The 21,429-nt window shown below is 38.6% G+C and overlaps 1 protein-coding gene across 2 annotated transcripts in view; it reads left to right on the forward strand.

Moving 5' to 3' along the window:
- Window positions 1-19,930, forward strand: part of LOC140237999 (uncharacterized) — a 45,976-nt gene extending 26,046 nt beyond the window's left edge. For both annotated transcript variants that reach the window (XM_072317927.1, XM_072317926.1), the window contains exons 2-4: window positions 3,556-3,635; window positions 9,608-9,709; window positions 18,743-19,930. In XM_072317927.1, coding sequence (XP_072174028.1) covers window positions 3,556-3,635; window positions 9,608-9,709; window positions 18,743-18,772 — 212 coding nt within the window. In that variant the 3' untranslated portion in view covers window positions 18,773-19,930. The remainder of the gene's footprint in view (window positions 1-3,555; window positions 3,636-9,607; window positions 9,710-18,742) is intronic.
- Window positions 19,931-21,429: the final 1,499 nt, after the last annotated feature.

Genomic DNA, 21,429 nt, shown 5'->3' on the forward strand with positions numbered 1-21,429 from the left:
CCCAATCCTTGTAAACACAGTGAAATAAGTCGCAAGACTTCCCAATTTTGCCCTCCTAATTGGATACACGTTACAGCTGCCGATGTAAAGGGTGTTACTTTATACGTTCGCTGTGGGCGCGTGCGGATATCAAACGGAAATGACGTCAGGATCTGAGTAAAAAAGGGGAAATGGTTTATTTGTGAAGTGTGAGTGTGCGTGCGTAGTAGAATTCCTTTTGTGTGACATACAGTCCTTTGAAATAAAAAAAAATGAGCGCATTCTTTTGCAAATCGTATTACACACATATCCGTACTAAGAAATTATTGCATTGATAGCAAGGTCCCAGTCATTCACACACACAACACAAGCACACACACACACACTATACTTATACATATACATATATATGTATACATATGTATACATAACATGTGTATATATATATATATATATATATACTTATACATTATGTATACATATGTGTATATATAAATATATATATATATATATATATATATATATAATATATATATATATATATATATATATATATATATATATATATATTTGTATTCATGTGTGTATGTGTTTGTTTGTCACAAGAACAAGTTTGTGGGTGTATTTGAAACTTCAAAAGTTACCTTTCGTCAGCCAGAAAATTCCAAGAGCTTATCAAAGCCTCTCACATGGATGCCATTTTTTAATTTCAAAAACGGCTAAATTTCAGGACTCGAGTATAAAGTTTAAAATATGATCATTGGAACAACGTTACGACCAAAATCACTCTGAGAATGATCGCACAAAAGAAACAACTAATGTTCAGGCGGTTTATTAACAGTGATATTGTGGGTACAGACTCGTAATCGGTTTTCACATCAGTACAATAATGATCAATAGAAACAGTTACAAATCGGTAATGGAATCACTTACATATTTTGTTATCAAGTAATCCTTTGAAAATGTTCAAATACGATGTTCGATGCACCGGTGAATGATCCTTGACGCACCGATGAATGATTCCTCCGATGTAACTCCAAAGGCGCAGTTTATGATAGTCCACGGTATAGATACGGGGTAAACTCCACAATATATGTCCACGGTATAATGTTCACAGCGAAATGTGCAGAATCCAATGTTATAACGACCACGTCCAGTCGAGGCGTTGAATGATGATTCACTTTATATTGTCCAGCTAGGAATCCAGCCCGTCACAGCTTTGCCGTAGCAATGTCCGTTGACATTAAAATGTGGAGTCTATCTCCAACGTAGGCAAATTAATTCTCTGCCGGCAAAATGTCTCCCAGGCCTTATCTCCACAAACACCGTTTGTATAGCAGGTCAGCAGGTAACACAGGACTGACTATAACAAGTCGCTTCAGAGCCAGAAGTGACGTAACTCTCAGAGCAGAGGTGTTAGGTACTCTGCCTACCTCAGAATTTCTCCGGCTTATATACTATCCATTCACCCCTTTCTAGTACATTCTATAATTTTCTCCAACCTGGGGCCACATACCTGAAAATACTAGCAAGTCCAAGTTCCAGGAATCCTGGATGACTCACTGCCTAACTATGTGCATAACATCATTGCCAAAATTAACTACCAATCACATTGGGCTACAAGGGCAGTGCCTCACTCAGCCAGCACTTCCTAGAATATTCTGGAATGGGTTAAATCATTCTAGATTGAGTGAGCTATAATTTATTTCTTGCCACATGCATACATGTACTGTAGCTACATTGTATACCCCGTAGAAAATTCTCCACTGATCTGGTCAGCCTGTATGTACTATATCTATATCATATAGAATGTTCTCCATTAATCTGGTCACCCCGTGTACCCCGTGTACATTAAAACAACCATGCATACAGCCTTGATACATGTACATAACTACTTGTGTGTACATTTGTGACAACAAACACAATCATTGTGCGAAGCTATGCTTCTTTTGTGAGTTCCTCTTTTCCATATAGAGTTACAAAATAAAGTTGTATCGCTTACTTGTCTATTATCTAAAAATAGAGTCGATGTTATTATAATTGTATCCATGTTTTGTTAAAACTTATGTGATTCAAAGTTCCTTAAAATGTACTCATGTAAGCGTTATGTATGTTGCTTTGTATTTCTTTATGTGGATATAAAATCAATTGAATACGTTTGTAGCAGACAGGAGCGAATCCTGGGAAAGTGATAGGTTGTGCTGTAATTTATTTCAGATTTCTTTTAAGAGCCAAAAGTGTGTGTGTGTGTGTGGGGGGGGGGGTTGTGCTACAGCCCCCACCCCACCCCGATTCCGCGGCTCACGTAAGAATGAGTGAAATGACAGAAACAACGATGACAATTTAACATTCTTTACAAATTAATGCTGTGTGTCAGGAAAGAGAAAAAAATACAGCACGTTGAAGCCCGCTCAAGCAAACTCAAACAACATTTATTATTCATCTTGGAGGGGAAAAAAAGGGACAATGCTAGTACATCATATATTCATAATTTGTATATTCGTAGTTATATTGACCCAACACATTATATCGCAAGTAATGATGTAAGACATGGAGCGCCACTACCCTTTCATCGACGAACATTCCAAGTCTGAACAAACATGTTAATGTAAGCGAAAGAGGGCACAGTATAGTTCGGCCCGGGGTAAGAGTTGATACTACATCAGCCAGTTCAATCGATTGCGCATTTTTATGTCAACTCGATCGACGAAATGAACTTTCTTTGTCTTGGAGACACAATCATCTTGACTGCGTGCCAAGCATCGCATACGTCTAGCTAGAAATGAGTACTGGAAATGACAGTTTATAATACATGACGTTCCGCGTGACTTGCAGCCCCGATATCAGCCATTTGCCTTGAGAATTTAGGGAGAAAAGTTGATGAATGGAAAATATGTCAGAGTTATTAATACTGACAGACACACACGTGCTCCATACGAAATCTAGCTAATTATGTTTGTATGCATTTGATATGGTATGATTATTATGTAATGGTCTGTCAAAAAAAAAAGAATAATAATTCATCAAATGGATTTTGCCATTTCATACAAAACAAACAAAACGAGCAAACAAAGAAGATACCCGATTTGGGAAGACTGATTAATTTCCCGGGACATGTTTACATTAGTGCAGTAATTAGTTCGTCAATAATGAATGGCCGACTGGATTCGATGATGGAGTAGAGTTACCAAGGTGAAAAAAAAATGGAAGCATCGCTCTTTTGGGAAACTAACGATATTTCTCGGTTCATTACGTTGCGTCGATCCAATCAACGTATCAAATTAGATGTAACCTTCTATAGCACGTTTGTCCGTTCACTGTTTACTAAAATATTGATGGTTCTATTCTCATTTGGAAGAATTAAGAAATTATACTCTCTCTTCCAGCAGGTTAGTATGACTCAATGATATTGCTTGTGCAAACGTGATTACAAAAAAAAAAAAAAGTAGGAAAGGAAAGCAATACGGCACTCATTGTATTGTGTCACTTGTGTATTACTTAATATTGTCATAATGGTTGTATGCCTGCTTCACTGTTTGTTGATGTGCTTTTTGTCCAACTTTGTGTCTTTCACAGTAGGGAAAAGGACGCAGGACGCGGGAGATTTCAAGGGGGAAGAAGTCTTTGATTTTAACGTGCCAGACGACTCACAAACGGTAAGTGAGACATTCCAACCGGGCAAATCTAACCCTCCACATGCACCTGCTTAGCCCAGAAAACTTTTAACACAAAGTCTTTCCCGAGTAAAAAACAAAAACAAAACAAAACAAAACAAAACAAAGACATTCTTTGTGCTGCCTACATACAAACAACCCCCATTGCACCCATTGTTGCTTCTTCTATAGACATATACGTTGCAAAGCTATTAAAATCATCTGTGTTAGTGTTACCATTACCTTCTGCATATATACACGTGCAAGTGGATGAGGTTAAATGAATGAAAGCACCTTAATGATTGCTGACACAAAAAGGCTATACACAAGTCGATATTAGAATGATTCGTACTTTCGATAGAAAGGATTTCTTGCTCTTTGCAACACATATTACGCGCGACTTGCTTTACCCCCCCCCCCCCCCCCCCTCCAGACGGGATACTTTCTGTAGTATCAGGTATTGAAACCTTAGGCACTGTTACGTCAAGTAGACATGATGCCGGATAAAGGATCTCGGCAACATTCCTCATCCCAATGAGATAAGTTTCACAATAAGATCAAATCTTCACCCCCCAGCCGATTGCTGAGTCATGCCTGCCTGCGATGATCCCCGCAAAGTGGGACGCACTCATTGGCCCAGTGGATGGAGTAGGTATAGAATATATTGCGGGGGCCGGGGATGATCGCTGAAGCCGATCGCGCCCGCCACCCTCTCGGCACGACAAACAAGGAGAGGACGGCCCAAACAATCGGCCGCTTGATTACACCCTTCACCGATGGCCGCAAAATCAAACAGATTATGTGTCTTTCTCCAAGATTGTCGACGTCTAGTGTTTGAGCAGAGGTCAGCCGAGACCGGCCTAAGTGTATATATCGGTTGGGGGAAATGCAAGAAAGGGGGGAGGGGGGAATCGCCCTGTGTTTGGCGGAGATATGTGATCATGACTTTAGGGACCTAGGAAGGTGGTTTATTTTCTTCTCTATTTTTCTTTTTCTTTTTCTGTGGGAAATGCTTATCGCTGCACTATAAAAGTCTAATCATTCCAAAAAGGTTTTCTCTTTGCAGAATGAATTTTGCTTCAGTTCAAATATTTTGGGCCAGACATTTTCTAAGAATCTGTCTCAGTGTTTCATACGCAGGCGTTTTGCAGCTACATTATTATGGCAGTGAAAAAGGAAACAGTCGTAACACTTTTTTAAAGATATCAAATTTGACATAATGAACAAGACGAAACTACTGTGACCTATGAGAACATTACCAAGAATTACGCAAGCGGAAAACAAGACGACTTAAACATGTGCGATTATTATGATACAGAAATCATGCTAAGATGACCCCTTGTCGTTACAATGTTTTGACCGGAAATTCAAATGAATAAATACTAGCTTCTTTGACAGTATTATAGGTTGAGACGGAAAATAGAAAAACAAACAAACAAAATGAAACAAAACAAAACAAAGCAACGACAACACACACATTCACACACACAGAAACCGAAAATCAATCAGTGTCAGATTACACCTGGATAAGACTTGGAAGAAGAGGGGAGAAGAGTGTTGTGGGTGCAAACAGTAACGTTAGAACGGAGCAAATTAGCATCAATCTGAACCTCTCGTTCCCAACGATTTTAGCCCATTCTTCGATTTGAATGATCGATACAGAATGATCGGATAGTTCTTGCGATTCGAGTGTGATCGATGGCACCAGACAAGAACATGAGAGGTTCCTCTGATGCCCGAGAATCGAGGTGGCAACGTGAGTTGGGTTGAACATGTCGGAAGATAAATTCAGCGCAGGAACACAAGATCATCCCATCTACATACCTGTGTGTGTGGGGGGGGGGGGGGAGGGGGGAGTTGGTTGTGAGTGTGCATGTGTCTGGGTAAACTAATGTCATTAATACGGCATGGATTGTCTGGAAAACCACAGCATTAGCTTTGGAAATCTTATGACAGCGAGAACAAAGTGTTTAATTTTCGTGTCTGGAATGGTTTCAGTAGACCGAAATTTGGATTGGGTGTAACTGACAAATACCCAAGAACTGCAATGACAAAAATAAGAGTTTGATTCACCTATATTATTTGATGTGGGAATGTATATGTCATGCATAGTTCTCATTGCGCAATGGTACATTATTTTTGTCTGAATAAAACACACAAGCAAAAACAGGTAATTTTCCAGGTAATTTTCCATTACAAGATAAGTTAATCAGTTACTAACCCCAAACAAACGAATGCGGGTAAGAAATAATCGTGTATTGGAGAGTTCACCTCATTTTGCCTGGAAAAGGTGTACTGTGTCCCTTGTTTGAGGACATCAGGACACATTGAATGCATAGATTTGATTAAATGGAGAACATTTATTCCGCAGAGTCAAAATTCAGCCCCAATTTATCACGCGCTCCTGGCGTTTTTCCAGTTTAACCTACAATAACCACTCAGCCGTGGCAGATTTCGCCCCGGCGAGAATACCCGCCGCCGAACCTCGGGTAAGTAGCAATATCCCGAATTCGTAAAGTCGGAGCTCGGTAGTATACATCGGTACCATCAAGAGGCCAGCTCTGATAACCGGAAGTAAACGGCCAATCTGCGAGTGCCTCCTGTAGTAAACATGGATATCTCCAGTCAACGTGTTGTTGTTTTTGTTGCTAATGACACTCAGAGCTACAGCGCACACACACCCTTCACATTATTGCTGTCGGCAATTTATCAACTTTAATGCCTTGTTCCCGTCTGAGCTGGTTACACACTGAACGGAAAGGAATCGACAACTTGAGGGTAATAAATCCATTGCACGTAAATGAAAGGAAAAGCAAAAATATCACAAACGGACAGGACCGCAGTGTGATGTAGCACCGCTGAGGTAACCTCCACCAGGTGCTCAGAACATTACGTCCGGCATAGAAAGAGATGGGGGGGGGGGGGTCCATGAAATTTCAAGTTTTTGAAATTTACGGAGCGAATACTTACTCACTGCAACATTTCAAACTGTCTAGAAGTCAGTCCCTCATCGAGAATTGAGAAAAAGGAGACAAAATGAGACGGCTATCGTTCAGTTATTCAAGTTGTATAAGAAATTCGAAATGGTTCAATGATACAACAGGATGCATTTCTGCCACCTCAGAACTTTGCTATAAGGCTTCAATAATCCTGGTATTTTAAGCAAATATCTTTTTTTTTTTCCCAGCATTCGCCATTCTATATCGAAATGATAAGTGTAATAGAGTACTAAGTATTCATAGGGTATTGGGAGCTATGAGTGGATGTTTAGACGTGTCTATACATAGCACGAAGTATTTTTACTCAGTACTTGTTTTTACCAATGTTAATGCTCACGCCATGATGACACTGCACATTTTCAATGCGCTCGCACAACATCTTGTGCACACACCCACCCACACACACACACACACACACACACACACACACACACACATATATATATATATGATATATAATATATATAATATATATATATATGTATATATTTATATATATATATATATATATATATATATACATATATATATATATATATATATATACTCCATTACATCATACCTCGGTAAATAATATATATCTATTCTTTAAACCGTACTATGCCTACTGGATATCATTACTACATTCATATCTACTACTGATGATCCATTTCCCTCTTTTCATGTCAAATTTACATTAAAGTATTGTTCTGAGTTGTAATGTCAATGGTGTCCTCTTTCTAATGACTTGGAAGTTCTCTTATTGCCATTAATGCAACACACATGCACGCACGCTCGCACACACACACACACACACACCCACTCGGATATAACCTTGATTGATCCCACATTATGCAGATAAAACAAGGAAACCGAAATACTAGAATAATAAATGCTGGTTGGAAGAGAGCAGTATAGCGTGGGTAGAGTAACGTGTGTCTTCGGACAAAAGAGGCTCGATTCCATTGCTTTGATCTGGTTCCTCTTGGTAGCAAAGGCACAAAAGAAACAAAAAAAAAAACCAAAAAAACCCTCAACCTTCTAATAGTCAACATTTCAAAGGTCGCGGCGTTTCTCGTTGTCAAGGAGTGCTCCTAATTACCCCGACTGCACACAGTTACCTTTCCCCTGTATAGCTCTCCTGAGACTGATCAGTGAACTGTGTGCTAAAGGTTCCCTCCTGCCATAAAATTAGCTGAGCCCCCCTCTTTTTTCTCCTTCTATCCCTGGTTGCAGAAACTGACGTGAAGACAAAAGAAAACACACACAAAACGTTTATAGAAGCAGTGCGGTCATGCTCGTATACCGCACAGTGACCGCGTGTGCTCTTTCTGTTTCGCATCAGGTATTACGTAAATTATATACAACGTTTCGATTCTATGCGCGCGGGATTGTGATTGGATGGTACTGATCAACCTACCCCCCTCCCACCAGAAATAAAGGAAACCGCTAAAAGTAAAGGAAAAGAAGGAAACAAGAGAACAATACAACTCAACACATTCGAGAATCCTTAATTCTGTAGACCAAAAGTCATAAGACGACAAAACAGACGCAAACAGAAATTCCTTAATTTCATGAAATGAAGAAATGAACAAAACGGAAGACTTAAACCAACCCTCACCCACCACAAAAAAAAAAACAACGAATAGAGTAACACAGAGAGTAACATAGCTCTTTCTATTCAGACACACTCGGCGCGTGTGATGTAAAGGTTCAGAGTCAAAAGAAGAAAAGGTATTAATGTGGACCTAAGGTTTTCTAATCACAAACAAAAAATCTAAGTACAATATTTGCACTCAGTGTACTCAGAGATTTTGTACGTGAGAGCTTAATGTCAATCTATTTTCTTTCTTTCTTTGTTTCCTTTTGCTCCTTGGTAATTTCTGTTATTTTTGTTTGTTCGTTAAGAAATAATCTTTGCCGGATAATTCCACAAAGAATTTGATTTCAACGAAAAGGTCAAAGAAAGAGAAGACCTTTAGTGTCAATAGCTTGCCACTTTCGACGGACATATAAACCACTTAATATTTCCGCTTTCAAGAACAAGGGAAGTGATTACTTAAGCCAGGCAAACAATTAAATAATAAATGGCCTGTCAACTAACACCACTTCTTCACGATGAGGCGTCAAGCACATTTATATAGCATAATGACATTGTAGTCCACAAAATCCGGACTCTCGTGAAAAATGTCACATTGATTGTCGTGAAAATGTCACATTGATTACATCATTCTGCATGGAGGAGATGTAGAATTCACTTCTGTTTTGAGTGATTCATTCATTGATTATGAGCATTATTCTGCATGTATCATCATAGAATACTGAAAACAAGAATACATTAAGGATCACTCATGTCTCTTTCTTCCTATTTATCAACCTTCTACTACTTGCACATCCTTATTCCGGAGAAATATTCAAATTCGAGAACTGCCGAAAGTGATAATTCTGCAGGAAATGTACTTCGTCACTGTATTACTCAATCACACTTTTCACTTGAAATCATTCTGAGGTATTTGAAATTCAGAGGGCCGGAGGGGCGGGGGTGGTGAGAAGGGGAGGACGGGGTTAAAATAAAAAGGAAGGAGGAACTAGAAACTCTATTGCTTTGTAAATTGTATCTCGACAAAGCCAAAGTCGGGGCAAAACGTCAAAAGTAGTGTCACAGGTAAAAGTTGCTATCGTTAATAAATGTCACTGCTTAAAATGCCACAGGAATAATGTTTAACAGTAATGCTGAGGTAAGATATAAATGTCAGAAACTCGAGATGTATCAGAGATAAAAATGCAAGAGATATTAGCGTGAGAAGTCAAAAGTGCCAGGCGTTAAGACAATATTCTTAGATTTGTTACATTCAACAATTACATGGTTACCTCTTGCATTTTTATCTCTTTTTTTATTACGTGATCCATTGAGTGCACCTGAAATGATAAGATATTGTCACCTAGATTAACGTAATTGTGCTTTTCTTCCTTTTTGCTCATTTCTGCCACCATTAGACCGACACGGACCAATTTGATTTCCGACAGCCGTCCACCTCGTGTCCCCTTGATTCACTCTTCATGCAACTAACGCCGGAATGGCAGCAGATGATTCTAAAGGTAACATAGAGAACCCAATCCACAAAACTTGATTTTTCGATGACATATCCAGTTCTGAACGTATTCCCATTTCTTGATTATGTGTTCTGTTGTTGTTTTTGTCGTTGTTGTTGCTGTTGTTGTTGCTCTCCCGTAAAGATGCGTTACTGGTTAAAACGTCAGAGAGTTTCTATCCCAGAAAACATCACTTGCTATTTATTAATCAACTGAATGATTCATTGATTACGGGAAAGAAAAGCAAAGGATTTTATCAACATCACGCACAAGCAAAATCGTGTATGGTTGTCTCTGTGTGTGCAAGTGTGTCTGTGTCTGTGTATCATTATTCTATCATTGGGCTGATAGCATTACAACGCAAAGCACACGCACACACACAAACAAACAAACGCACACACACACACACACACACACACGCAAAGGCATACACATTGCACACGCACAAAGTCATACACGCAGAAATCCATCAGGAGCCTGTCTCTTTAAATATTAGTGTACATGTATGTGTAAAACGGAAGGCCGTTTGATGATCAAGTTTTACTTGTGCTGTTTCTTTTTTGCTGTTACAAAGTTAGACATCCACAGGAAATCAGTATGTCTGTGTGTCTATGTGTGTGTCTGTGTCTGTGTCTGTGTCTGTGTCTGTGTGTATGTCTGTGTGCAGGTATCCTTTTGGCGATAACTTATGACGAGAGTATTTCCAAGGATGTAGAGGAAAGCTCGCCTTAGTACCTCCTTGCTATTACCAGGAACTTCTCTCCCGATGATCATGCTTCCGTTGAAAGCTATTATGTTATCCAACGCATTGCTATAGATTCGTGTGGATGTTTCAAATTATAGCGAAGAAGATGCGAGGCGCCATGTACAGCATCGAATCAAATGAAGCGAATTGTAGAAATCAACCACATTCCACTCCCTCCTTTCTACCACTGCCATTATCATGGTCAGAATGAGAGAGGGTGTGTGTGTGAGAGAGAGAGAGAGAGAGAGAGAGAGAGATAGGGAAATAGGGAGATAGAAGGAGTGAGCGAGAGGGAAAATGAGAGAGATGGAATAGGAATGGTAAACGAAATGTTCGCGCCTTTCTTTCCAAGCCGCGCATTACTCTGGTTGCATTCGTAACAAATTGCCCATCACTATCCGCAGCACCCTGTACAGCTCCCCCCCCAAAAAAAAAAAAAAACCACACAACTCACACAAAACAAAGCAAAAACAAAAAAAGTGTGTATGTGGGGGGGGGGGAGAGGCGGTATGTCTGTCTATCGGCTGTGGATTCATTCCTCGGTATACTCCCAACGCTAGTCACTAGGGAAGAAATGTATCTTCAGCTAGCATTAGATCTCTTTGCATGAGGTGAAGGGAATTATACAGTTTAAAGAAGAACAAAAAAAATCCTCTTTGTGCATTCTTTTTTTTTTTTTTTTGCTTCAACACTTAACCATTAACGATGCGATGAAGAGTTTAATGTGTAATCAACCTGCTGGTCATTTCTTTCACAGATCCTTACGGTAAACACTAGCTATTATTAATTCTTAGACAGCTTAGACAGCTTCAATCAGCAAGCAAAGTGTATAATTTCAAATTAATCATAGTCCTTTCTATACAAAGTCCATCATTACAGAGTTCCCAAATGTATACACACACGCACACACACACACACACACACACACACACACATATATATATATATATATATATATATATATATATATATACATATATATATATGTATATATATATATATATATATGTATATATATATATATATATATATATATATATATATATATATATGTATGTATATACAGACATTCCTAAGTAATCTCATTTCAATGTCAAGATAATCGCGCATTTTCGGTACTGCCATAATGCAAAATATTGTTTAATTGTCCACCTAACGAATCACTTAGGCACTAGCGTGGTTTGCTTTGTTTAACGATCAATTCACATCAGAGTCAGTGATTTTGGAAACTTTAATCCTTGTAATTGGCATATAACAACAAGATGATTGCTAATGCTTCGTGTCAGGGCACACAATGGAGATATACCTTTGCAGAGCAATACGAGTCGTGTCATTACGGACGAGTCAAAGAGAGTCCAACTACACCAATATTTGACATCCGAGCTCATCAAATCTCGGCAAACTGAGCCTTTACGGACCTATAATTCTTTTTTTTTTTCTCACCTGAGTCTTTAAAGGACAAACTTGTACAAGACAATAATAAAAACAAAAACCGGAATAATAAGAAGAACACTGTGATACTCAACATGTCCCCCCACAAAACCACCAGCAGGTGGGTCCCCAGGGCGTGTTATCATATGAGGTTGGAAATGCCACTCAGGGTTCTATCTAATATAATAATATCAGCCGCGTTTGCAGCGTGTAATATCCCCGTCTGTCACTCTCTTGTCTTTGGTGGAGGCGTTTTCTGCTTTGTCAGGTGTCGTTCACCTATACCGGATGCGTTAGGCGACGACATTGGATACTGATTGTCCTTATAAGCCACTGCCGTGGGATCCAGCCATGCGCAAAAACGGCCTCGTTAATATTGCTTAAAATCCGAGAGTCAAGTTTGAAAGGACCGTGGTGGGTGCACGCAACACTAGTTCCATAGCTCTCGCTCTCGCTGATCTAGACCTGCTTCAAATTATGTGAGCAAAGTCATAATTTTTCAACTATGACACAATCAACAAGATTTCCTCAGGAAGTCTCCTCCCGTTCCCTTTTTTCCTTCTCTCCTTCTTCCATTCTCCTATGCTTTCGCTCTCTTTCAGTTCCTTCTCCTTGTATATCCTTTTCTACTTTTTGCCTTTTCTCTTCATAGTCTATAAAAATAATAAGAGTTCTTTGCCTTTTCAACTCCATCATCCGTCGTCGTCTGTAATGTATCAGTTCTTCAGAGTGATTCTCTTCTTCGTTAGGACACGTTCACAACGAACACGGTAACGGCAACGGTCATGTTTTTTTGCTAAAGGGAACCAGTAATTCGGGAGAAAATCACCCAAAATATCATTCTTAATATGTCAAAATCAAGAGCAACAAAATCGCCAGTTAAAGATTAATTTTGTAACAAAATTATTCGTGGGGAAGTGATTTTGTAACAGAACCAGACATGGTTTCTTTTTGGCGCACCATGGAAAAAAAAAAAAAAAAAACCGGACCGTTGCCGTCACCGTGCTCGATGTAAACGGGTCTTTAATCCGTGTTCATTTGACTCCAAAATCTCTCTCCTCTCCTTCTTCTCTCAATCACTTCGCTGTGCTTTTTTCTTTCTTTCTGTATTTCCTGTCTTCTTCTCATTCTTCTTGAAACTGGCAGTTTGCAGCCTCTTCTTCCTGATCTTTCCTCCTATCGGTTGTCCAGGATCGCCCTCGAGATCGCTCGGGGCGGACTGGCGTCCGATGACAAGCGACAATGGTCGATTCGGATCCTACTGGACACACGTTATTAGTTTTGGTACATCGCTGTTAACCACCGAGGTATATCGTCTCAAATGTCTCCTTCACGGGCAAGTATGATTTATTACAGCATTCTTGAAAGGACAAGGAATACACAAAATGTCGTGTGAAGACATAGAAGTGATGAAGTGTCGAAATTCAACTGAAGGCAAACAAGGGCATTGGCCAATTTGTTTTCTCAAAACTAATATTAATCAAGCGACTTTAGAACGGAGCGAAACCATACAACATTTGTAAACAGGCAAACAACATCGTCTACAGCGTTTGACATCAAACTAAGCATGGTTTTTATAATAGGCACTAAGGGAATGTGAGTTGATTACGTGGTATTTTTTTCTGCGTTTTAATGCTTCGTGTAATCTTCTTGTCTATGCTTGTGAGTCAGTCACTGGACAGAACTAGACTTCCTGATCTATGTACGCTTTTTCTTCTTCAGTCTTCAGAGCTATATCTTTGTCATTTTTTTGGAGAAAATTGTTTGAATAATTGTTTATCACTTATCTTACTTTAGTGAACACTTTTGTGGGAGTACATTCCTAACTATAAGTAATATATACCAGTTATATTTTCAGTTTCAAACCATAGAATCGTCAAAATCAGTATAATAGGGATAATTTACCCTAATTCTCTTGATTCATGTGTCTCTGTTTCTACACATTTGTGTGTCACTTTGTATGGGTTAGAGTTCTTGTATGATTTCAGTGATGTAATATTATTTACTCCAAGAACATTTATGGTTTTGCCGCCATATAGTTTTGTCAGCCGAATCGTCAACGGACGAGGAGGCTGTCTTAATTACCCTAAACATGTTAGACGGAAGCTAATGTGCGGTATCAAGCCGTGTTTGTTTTTCTAACTATGGGTTGCCTTAAATTTGTCACAGGTGATGTCTATCTATTCACAAAGTGCACCTATAGTTTAACGGAAAAAAATGAAGATGTTTAATATCAGTGGAGAGAAAGTATGGCTTAAAAATAGACCGACGTAATCATCCGAGAAACATAGACCTTATAATTTTTCACTTTTTCTTCAATGAATTGAGGTCACGGCTCTCTTTTCGCACGAAAGTTTGTGTCAGTCAGTGTGTATCCGATGAATAAAAGACGAGACACTTCCCAAAACACTGATTCCAGGGGATGCCGTGTAAACACAAAACAGCTGGCACATAAACATTGTTGACTTGCTTTTATCCCATATTTCAGACATGAGCTACCCTGTCAGCCTGCAAGTGTTTTATCGGGCAAAGTAGTGTAGTCCTTTCTCAAAACCACAACCCTGATTCGAAAGGTGTCTCCTTCTGCTGAGAAAAAACAAAACAAAACGGCATCAACAAAACGAGCCATAATTTCCTTGACGCAAGATGCCAAAATAGCTGTCTATTATCAACCCTCTAAATTGTGTCAAGGAATATCAATGTGATCGTGAGATGGGACATCGGGACATTTAACAACCAGGCAATAAATTGCGTACAAATATTCTTAATTCTGTGATTTGAAATTAAAGAAGACTTTGATAAATGTTTGTTTTGTTACATTAAAACCTCTAATTGAGTTAATTCCGTGACATTGAACCGTAAACATCTCTTTAAATAGATTCGAAACAAAGCGCCAATAAATACCTCGGCTGAATTTTGGGGGCTATACAAAAATCAAAATGATCATAATAAGTTATTTTACGCTTGCGCAGATTTTCATTTGAATATATTCCCACTAGGCTGCTTAGTAGCTGGAGTCAAGTCTTTGGTAGAATTTGTGCCATGTTTTAATCATGTAGCAGAATCTGAAACTTAAGCCTTAATAAATTTTTTGTCGTCGGTAGAACTGTGTAAACAAATCTCTAATGACACATTACCAAAGTAAGATTACAAGAACTGGACTGAATTACAGACGTTATGCCTATCTATGATACTCAATACCGGCGCATGAACCACACGCTTATAGCATACAGCTATAAACTATATGCTATTGAACTCTGATAGAAATGATTTTCTTCGTACGGCTCTAAGTCTTTTGTAGAAATATCTATTCCTCCCTTGACAGAGTGAAAATATTTATTTCTCATTTCATTGCGCACCCCATTGTCTGCATCTGACGTATAAAATGTGATCATTATTACAGTCAGGATGACAAGAAAGGACGGGTGAGACCTTCCTTGACGTATGTACAGATTTAAAACGAAAATGCTGTACTTGGTTTCCACGGTAACGTTGAAGGCGCTGGTTTCTCGTGCGTCTTTGATACGTTCTAGCCGTCGATGGCGAGACAATAGTTGATTTCACGAGGAGAATGAAATGAAACCTCTTTTGTCTCTGAGTGTTCCTGTCGTATAAGGATAAGGACTTGGGTGAAAGGCCGCGTGCGAAAGATACACATTAATCAAGCATATATATGTATATATATATATATATATATATATATATATATATATATATATACATATACATGATATATATACATATACATATACATTCTGTTTAGTTGATACAACGTTGTTCGAGAAGTCTCCTGAAAACTGACGTTCCTGTTTCCAGCCATCTGTTAGTTTATTTTCATGCATTTTGTTTTTCGCAATAGGCTGTAAACATCAGCCCGTAATGATTATCAAATTTGTCTTTTCAAGTCCGGCGATGGTGTTAGCACTGCTTTACATGCAAGACCCAAGTTCACTTCAATGGATGTGCCTTTGCCCCTGTTCACATCAAATGCATAGTCTGTATATGCTAATGCAATAATCACCCATGACAAATACACAAATACTCTGTAATGACCACATTAATCCATGCCTGATGACAGCAAAATTAAGGTTCGTTGTATGATGAACATGTCAAGAAAATTGTGGTTCTTTAATTATTCGTCCACATTAATTTGAAAGCACAAAGCCGTTAAGGCTGCATCTCTTCATAACATGTGACTTGAACTATACGCTGTTATTTCTTTTTTCGTCGCGCAATTCCCGAGTGAAAATAATGTATCGGGGATCGATCGATAATAATCGGCATCGTTTGCCTTTACCTGACCGTCGGTGTTGGAATTCGATTTATGGCAAATTGTATGGGAGATCACTAGCACCAAAATTAAAATTACCCATTATGGCATCTTGTCCGTAGTTTCACATCCCTGTCCGCGTCGAAGCTACCAGGGTTCCTTGAGGTGGTACTAAATCCACAGCAGTCCAACCTTTTTCTTCTCACGACTTGAGCATGTTGCATGAGAACGAGAGAAAGAGAGAAAAATACTTACATTTCTGTGTATCAGGTACTGAAGCAAGGCCCTCTGTATCATTGTTAGTGGTGCTGTGGCATTACGAGTGGTCTATATACATATGATCTGCCCCAAATTCCTGATTCACGGTGCATTGGTCCCTCGCGTGAGCTAAACTCGCCTAAGCTCGCATCATTAGCCTCGATTTTCCAGGTGATGTAGTGACATCGGCATGAGTTAACTTTCAAGACGTGTCTTTCTGTGTGTAAGTCTGTCCCTCAAGAATTGCTTTTGCAGTCAGGCCAGTAAAGACTGTGATAAAAAAAAAAAAGATACACTGGGTTTCTTTGTGCGTATGTGTGTGTGTGTGTGTGTATGTTTCTGTCTATCTGTCTATCTGTATGTGTGTGTCTTTGCACGTGGTCAACATTCATTCGCCTGAATTCCCTCACTGGTGAAACCATCTGTCCTGCCGACCTTCATCTTCTTCCGCTCCCCTGAGGCACAACCGATTACCATAGATGAGATTTTTGAAGGTTTTGCTCATACAATGTTTGCAATGCCACACCATGGCATGTGAACACTCCCTTGAATAGATTTATATGAGAAAAATCCCCAAATAATGAATAGGTTCTGACACATCTTACTTTTGACTTAAAAGAAAAAGATAGACACAAAAAAAAAGAATGTAAACGGCATTTATTTTTTCTTTTCGTGGATTTATTAACGTACGTGTTTGAATCACAATTTGTTAAACACCTGTGCGTCAGCAGGAATGCACTATCTGTCATTGAAATCCATGTACCGTGTATATTGTGTTAGCTCATAAGCACACAAAATAACGCTCTTCCGTTGGAAATTGATTTAGTCGCAAACGTTCTGGGAACTGCGCACTTTAGCAAGTCCTGTAAATTTAGGAGAATTTCGTTCCTGAAAAGAGGCTTGGGTTTGAATGATAATAAGACGTTACTATGAGACTCATAAAATGACAATCGTACTCCTTACCTCTGTTCGTGTGACTGAATTAGATCTACTGCTGCCAAATAAAATTTTGTTCAACTAATGTATAACCGTGTAAATTCGTTGTGCTGGTCACGTTTTGACGAATGTGCAGAAGTTGTGTAGATCACTCACAGGCGCCCATATGTTTTGCCGCAATGCATGTTTGCCTTTGTGTAAAAGAAGAAGTGATTGAGAAATTATACCGAAGTTGATGCGTGACGCAAGCATGACTTTACGTATCACATACGCCGGAGACAATCTTGTCCAAAAACGTCAGTTAGGTTCCCAATACTGATCCTTTGTGTCCCTTTATTTGTTACGATGTAGTATGCCACTGCAGATTTGGGTCCGTCCGTATCTGGCACGATCTGGCAGCCGTGGGTTTCCGGTGAATCGGTCGGGAAATATTGGGAAGCATTCACTTTCCATTATACTTATTCAAATCTGACGTGTGATTTGGATTCTGGCAGAGTACTGTGGCCAAAATCACCGACACCTCGCACCCCTCTCCTCCCCGATTTTTTTTTTTTTTTTTTTTTTGGGGGGGGGGGGGGAGGGGGAGGGAAGTTAGGGGAGTAGAACTGTCTTTCTTCATTGGCTTATTTGCAATTCTGTTCGGGTGGTTGCACTTTTTCAGTGGAAATTTTCTTAGGATCGTGGAAAGGAATCGGGAATGTTTGTGTTTCTGAGATCATGATAATAAATTTAGGTACTTTTTTTGCGTCTCATTTTCATCTCCGATATTTCAGTCAGTGCTGAAAAACGAGTCATCTGTAGACGTGCCTAACCACTAACAAACTATAAAATTATAATTAAAAGTTTTGACAGACAGACGAAATCTCGCTGTGACAAATACAAGAACACTATGTATGTATGTATGTATGTATGTATGTATGTATAGTACGTATGTATTATATATATTTGTATATGTATATGTATATGTATATATATATACATATATATTCTATTTGTCTATATTCATATGCAGAAAGTGTATTCAATCTCACTAGCATTGTCTGAAAGTAAATGTGTAAAATGTGCTAATTCTATTCAAGCAACTGATGAATGTTCTCTATACATGTATTGGTCTTCAGCATTTACCATATCATTACAAGTTTACTTTATCCATGAGTAAACAGTAGGTAAACCTTTTTATATAGGCCCTGTATACTTCTTAATTTTATCCTTATGTGAGGATAAACTGGTCATTCCTGTTTCAAAGACTGGTGTAGTTATCAAGTTTATTTCGGCACGACATTCACATGATAATTCCAATGATGATTAAATGATATTGTGGGCTTTGAGTATTAATTTTGTTGCTCTAAAAAAAAGTTGATTTATCTTTGTGTTTTTTTCCTGTTGTTCTCCCATGCAGATGATGAGGCGAGCAAGCTACAAGAGCTAAGACTCCTCTCACACTTCAGCCAAACTCGAAAAAGAGATCTTAGAGAGAGAGAAAAAAAAAAAGAGAGAAAAAAACATTATCTTCAACAAGCCATAGAAGCTAAGCCCGCCACTCTCGTCGGAGAATTCACACGTCGCTAACCCTTTTCACTCAGCCCACTGTAGCCCGCTCCATTCATTGCTAGATGTTCTCTGCAGACGATTTTTTTCAAGTGCAATCCAGTGTTTTCTTTCTTTTTATTTTCCTTTCTTTGTTCTCGTCAACTGTTCCTGCGATTAGTTCTCCTACGACGTCACAATCATTCCCATTTTTTTTGCTTTTGTTTTTTAGACTGATCTATACACAGTGAAAAACAGCACAGAAAAGATCCAGAATAGACTTTCAACCACAGTGGGCCCATCATATAATTGCACTAAATATAACATTGATGTGAAGACGAGTAAGTCTATTACTCTGGAGATTCACGCCATGAATGTACTTTGCTCAAATCAGGGTCAATAGAGCTTAATTCTGAGTCAAGACTATACCCCAGCGATGTTTGAATATTTTGCCTCCGGACATAATCTGAAATAAAAAGAAACACACACACACACACATACGTTGTGTTCTCCATTTCGTTTGCTCGAAAGAGGTCGAGTGTTCTGCACCATAACGCACATTGTGTGACGCATGACTATAATTATGAAATTGAAGCTGTACAATCGAAGTAGACACCGAAAAGAAAAAAGCAGAAGGGAGAGATGTATATGTATATATAGAGAGAAATAGAGCACCGATAATCCCGTTTCTAGAGCAGTTTAAACGTCATACTTTCAAAAAGACGCAAATCATCGGTAGAAGGAGCTGGAAGAGCAAAGCAACGGGGATTAGTTGGCCGTGTATAGATGCGGCTCGGGAGTGTCTGTAACCAATTTGCAATTCAAGAAAACTTTATAGGGACACCGCGGACTGGAGTGATCAGCGGAAGAAGCCGCGTGCTTCCTAAGACATTATTCGAGGCGAAATCCCATTCGGGGGCCCCCCTTCCCAAAAAAAAAATCGATGGCTCAAGTATTGAACATTGAGACGTTTGAAACTAGGGGTGTCAGAGATCAAATTCCGTCGAGCTGCGATTCTCTGTCTTCTCTTCTCGAGGGCGGGGCAAGAAATCATACGGGGACAGAGCATAGTCGTACATGTATGTTTCTGTATGTATGTATGTATGCATAATATATATATATATATATATATATATATATATATATATATATATATATATATATATATATATATATATATATTCATGACATGACCATATCCTGTATCTTTAAGATTGACTAACAATCTCCAAGGCACGTATCATTTTATGATGTTGTCGTTTCATCAGCTTTTAAGTCAATATTGCCAGCCGCACCTCAGCTAGATTAACACTGTCACAGCTTAGGTTTCAGTGGGATTTTACCTTGAACACTACAATCATTAAGACATAGTTTCTATCTTTCGTATAACACACTATGTTCTCCTGCGAGCGATTTCTATCATTTTTATAGTGGGCTTTTTAGATCGTATAATATTTTTATTGTATATCACCGACGTGGTTCCCTGCATGATATTCCCTTCGTTCCTGTTCTTAGTGAAACTTGTCCCAATATTTCAGAAATCATTATGGCCAGTTAACGCGTCACCTTGAAATAGACTGCAATCCAAAGAAGAAAAAAAATCGTTGTTGTTTTTTTGTTGTTGTTTTTTTGTTAACTGCTTACCAAAATCATCTCAGTGGTCACGGTATGAGATATTCTAAAATGGTTCACACTCAGTGTTACGATTGTACACGATCACAGCTTCAGATAGTCCCCTCCCCCGTGGGTGTAACGATTAAAATGAATGATTTCTTTCCTCTGTCTTTTTCTCTGCTTTATAAAAAGAAATTCTTACTGATAAATTCGTTTATGCTTTTGTCTTGGTTTCTCTCCAAACAAACAAAAGCTTGCTATTTTCTTTTCTATACGATTAGTAGATTTTTTTCTCTGGCTTCTAACAAAATCTCGAATGGGCTCAAGATGTTAATATAGTCCAGGTTGTCACACTCAAAGTGTTTTGGTGTGGAGCTGATGTGATACATGCTATGTTCTTGTTGACATCACTATTGTATGACTGAAGTTAGCAACTGTTTTTGTATCATACTAGATTATATGGCGTTCGCAACAATCTCCTTGAACTTTTGGAAAATTCTTTAATATAGTCTATTATATTATGTAATTCAATGCTGTCACGGACTTACTTTTACAAGTTTTGCCCAATTAAACTTTACAATCAATAAATAGTACACAGACTGCAGCTAAGTTAAAGACAGAATCTGTATTACGATATTGATAAAAGACCCGTCCTCCCTTTTAGATGCAGTCAAATTGATGCATGATTTGAGATTGCGGTAAAGCTCTTATTGGAACATGCACTCCTAAATAACACTCCTATCTTATTTAATTTAATTTTCAAGACAGCACCACTCTGGCTGCATCGGCTGTTACATTACTTTTTGAAACCTTTCTGTAAGTGTCCAAAGAAATTAAATTTAGGAACCTCGTACAAACTGTGAAAACAAAAGAAAAAATCAAAGTCAATAAACTATAATTTCAACAGTACACTGAGTTTACATGTCTCTTTTATTGTTTCGCCGA

This window comes from Diadema setosum, chromosome 14 (genome assembly GCF_964275005.1).
Source record: "Diadema setosum chromosome 14, eeDiaSeto1, whole genome shotgun sequence".
NCBI lineage: Eukaryota > Metazoa > Echinodermata > Echinoidea > Diadematoida > Diadematidae > Diadema > Diadema setosum.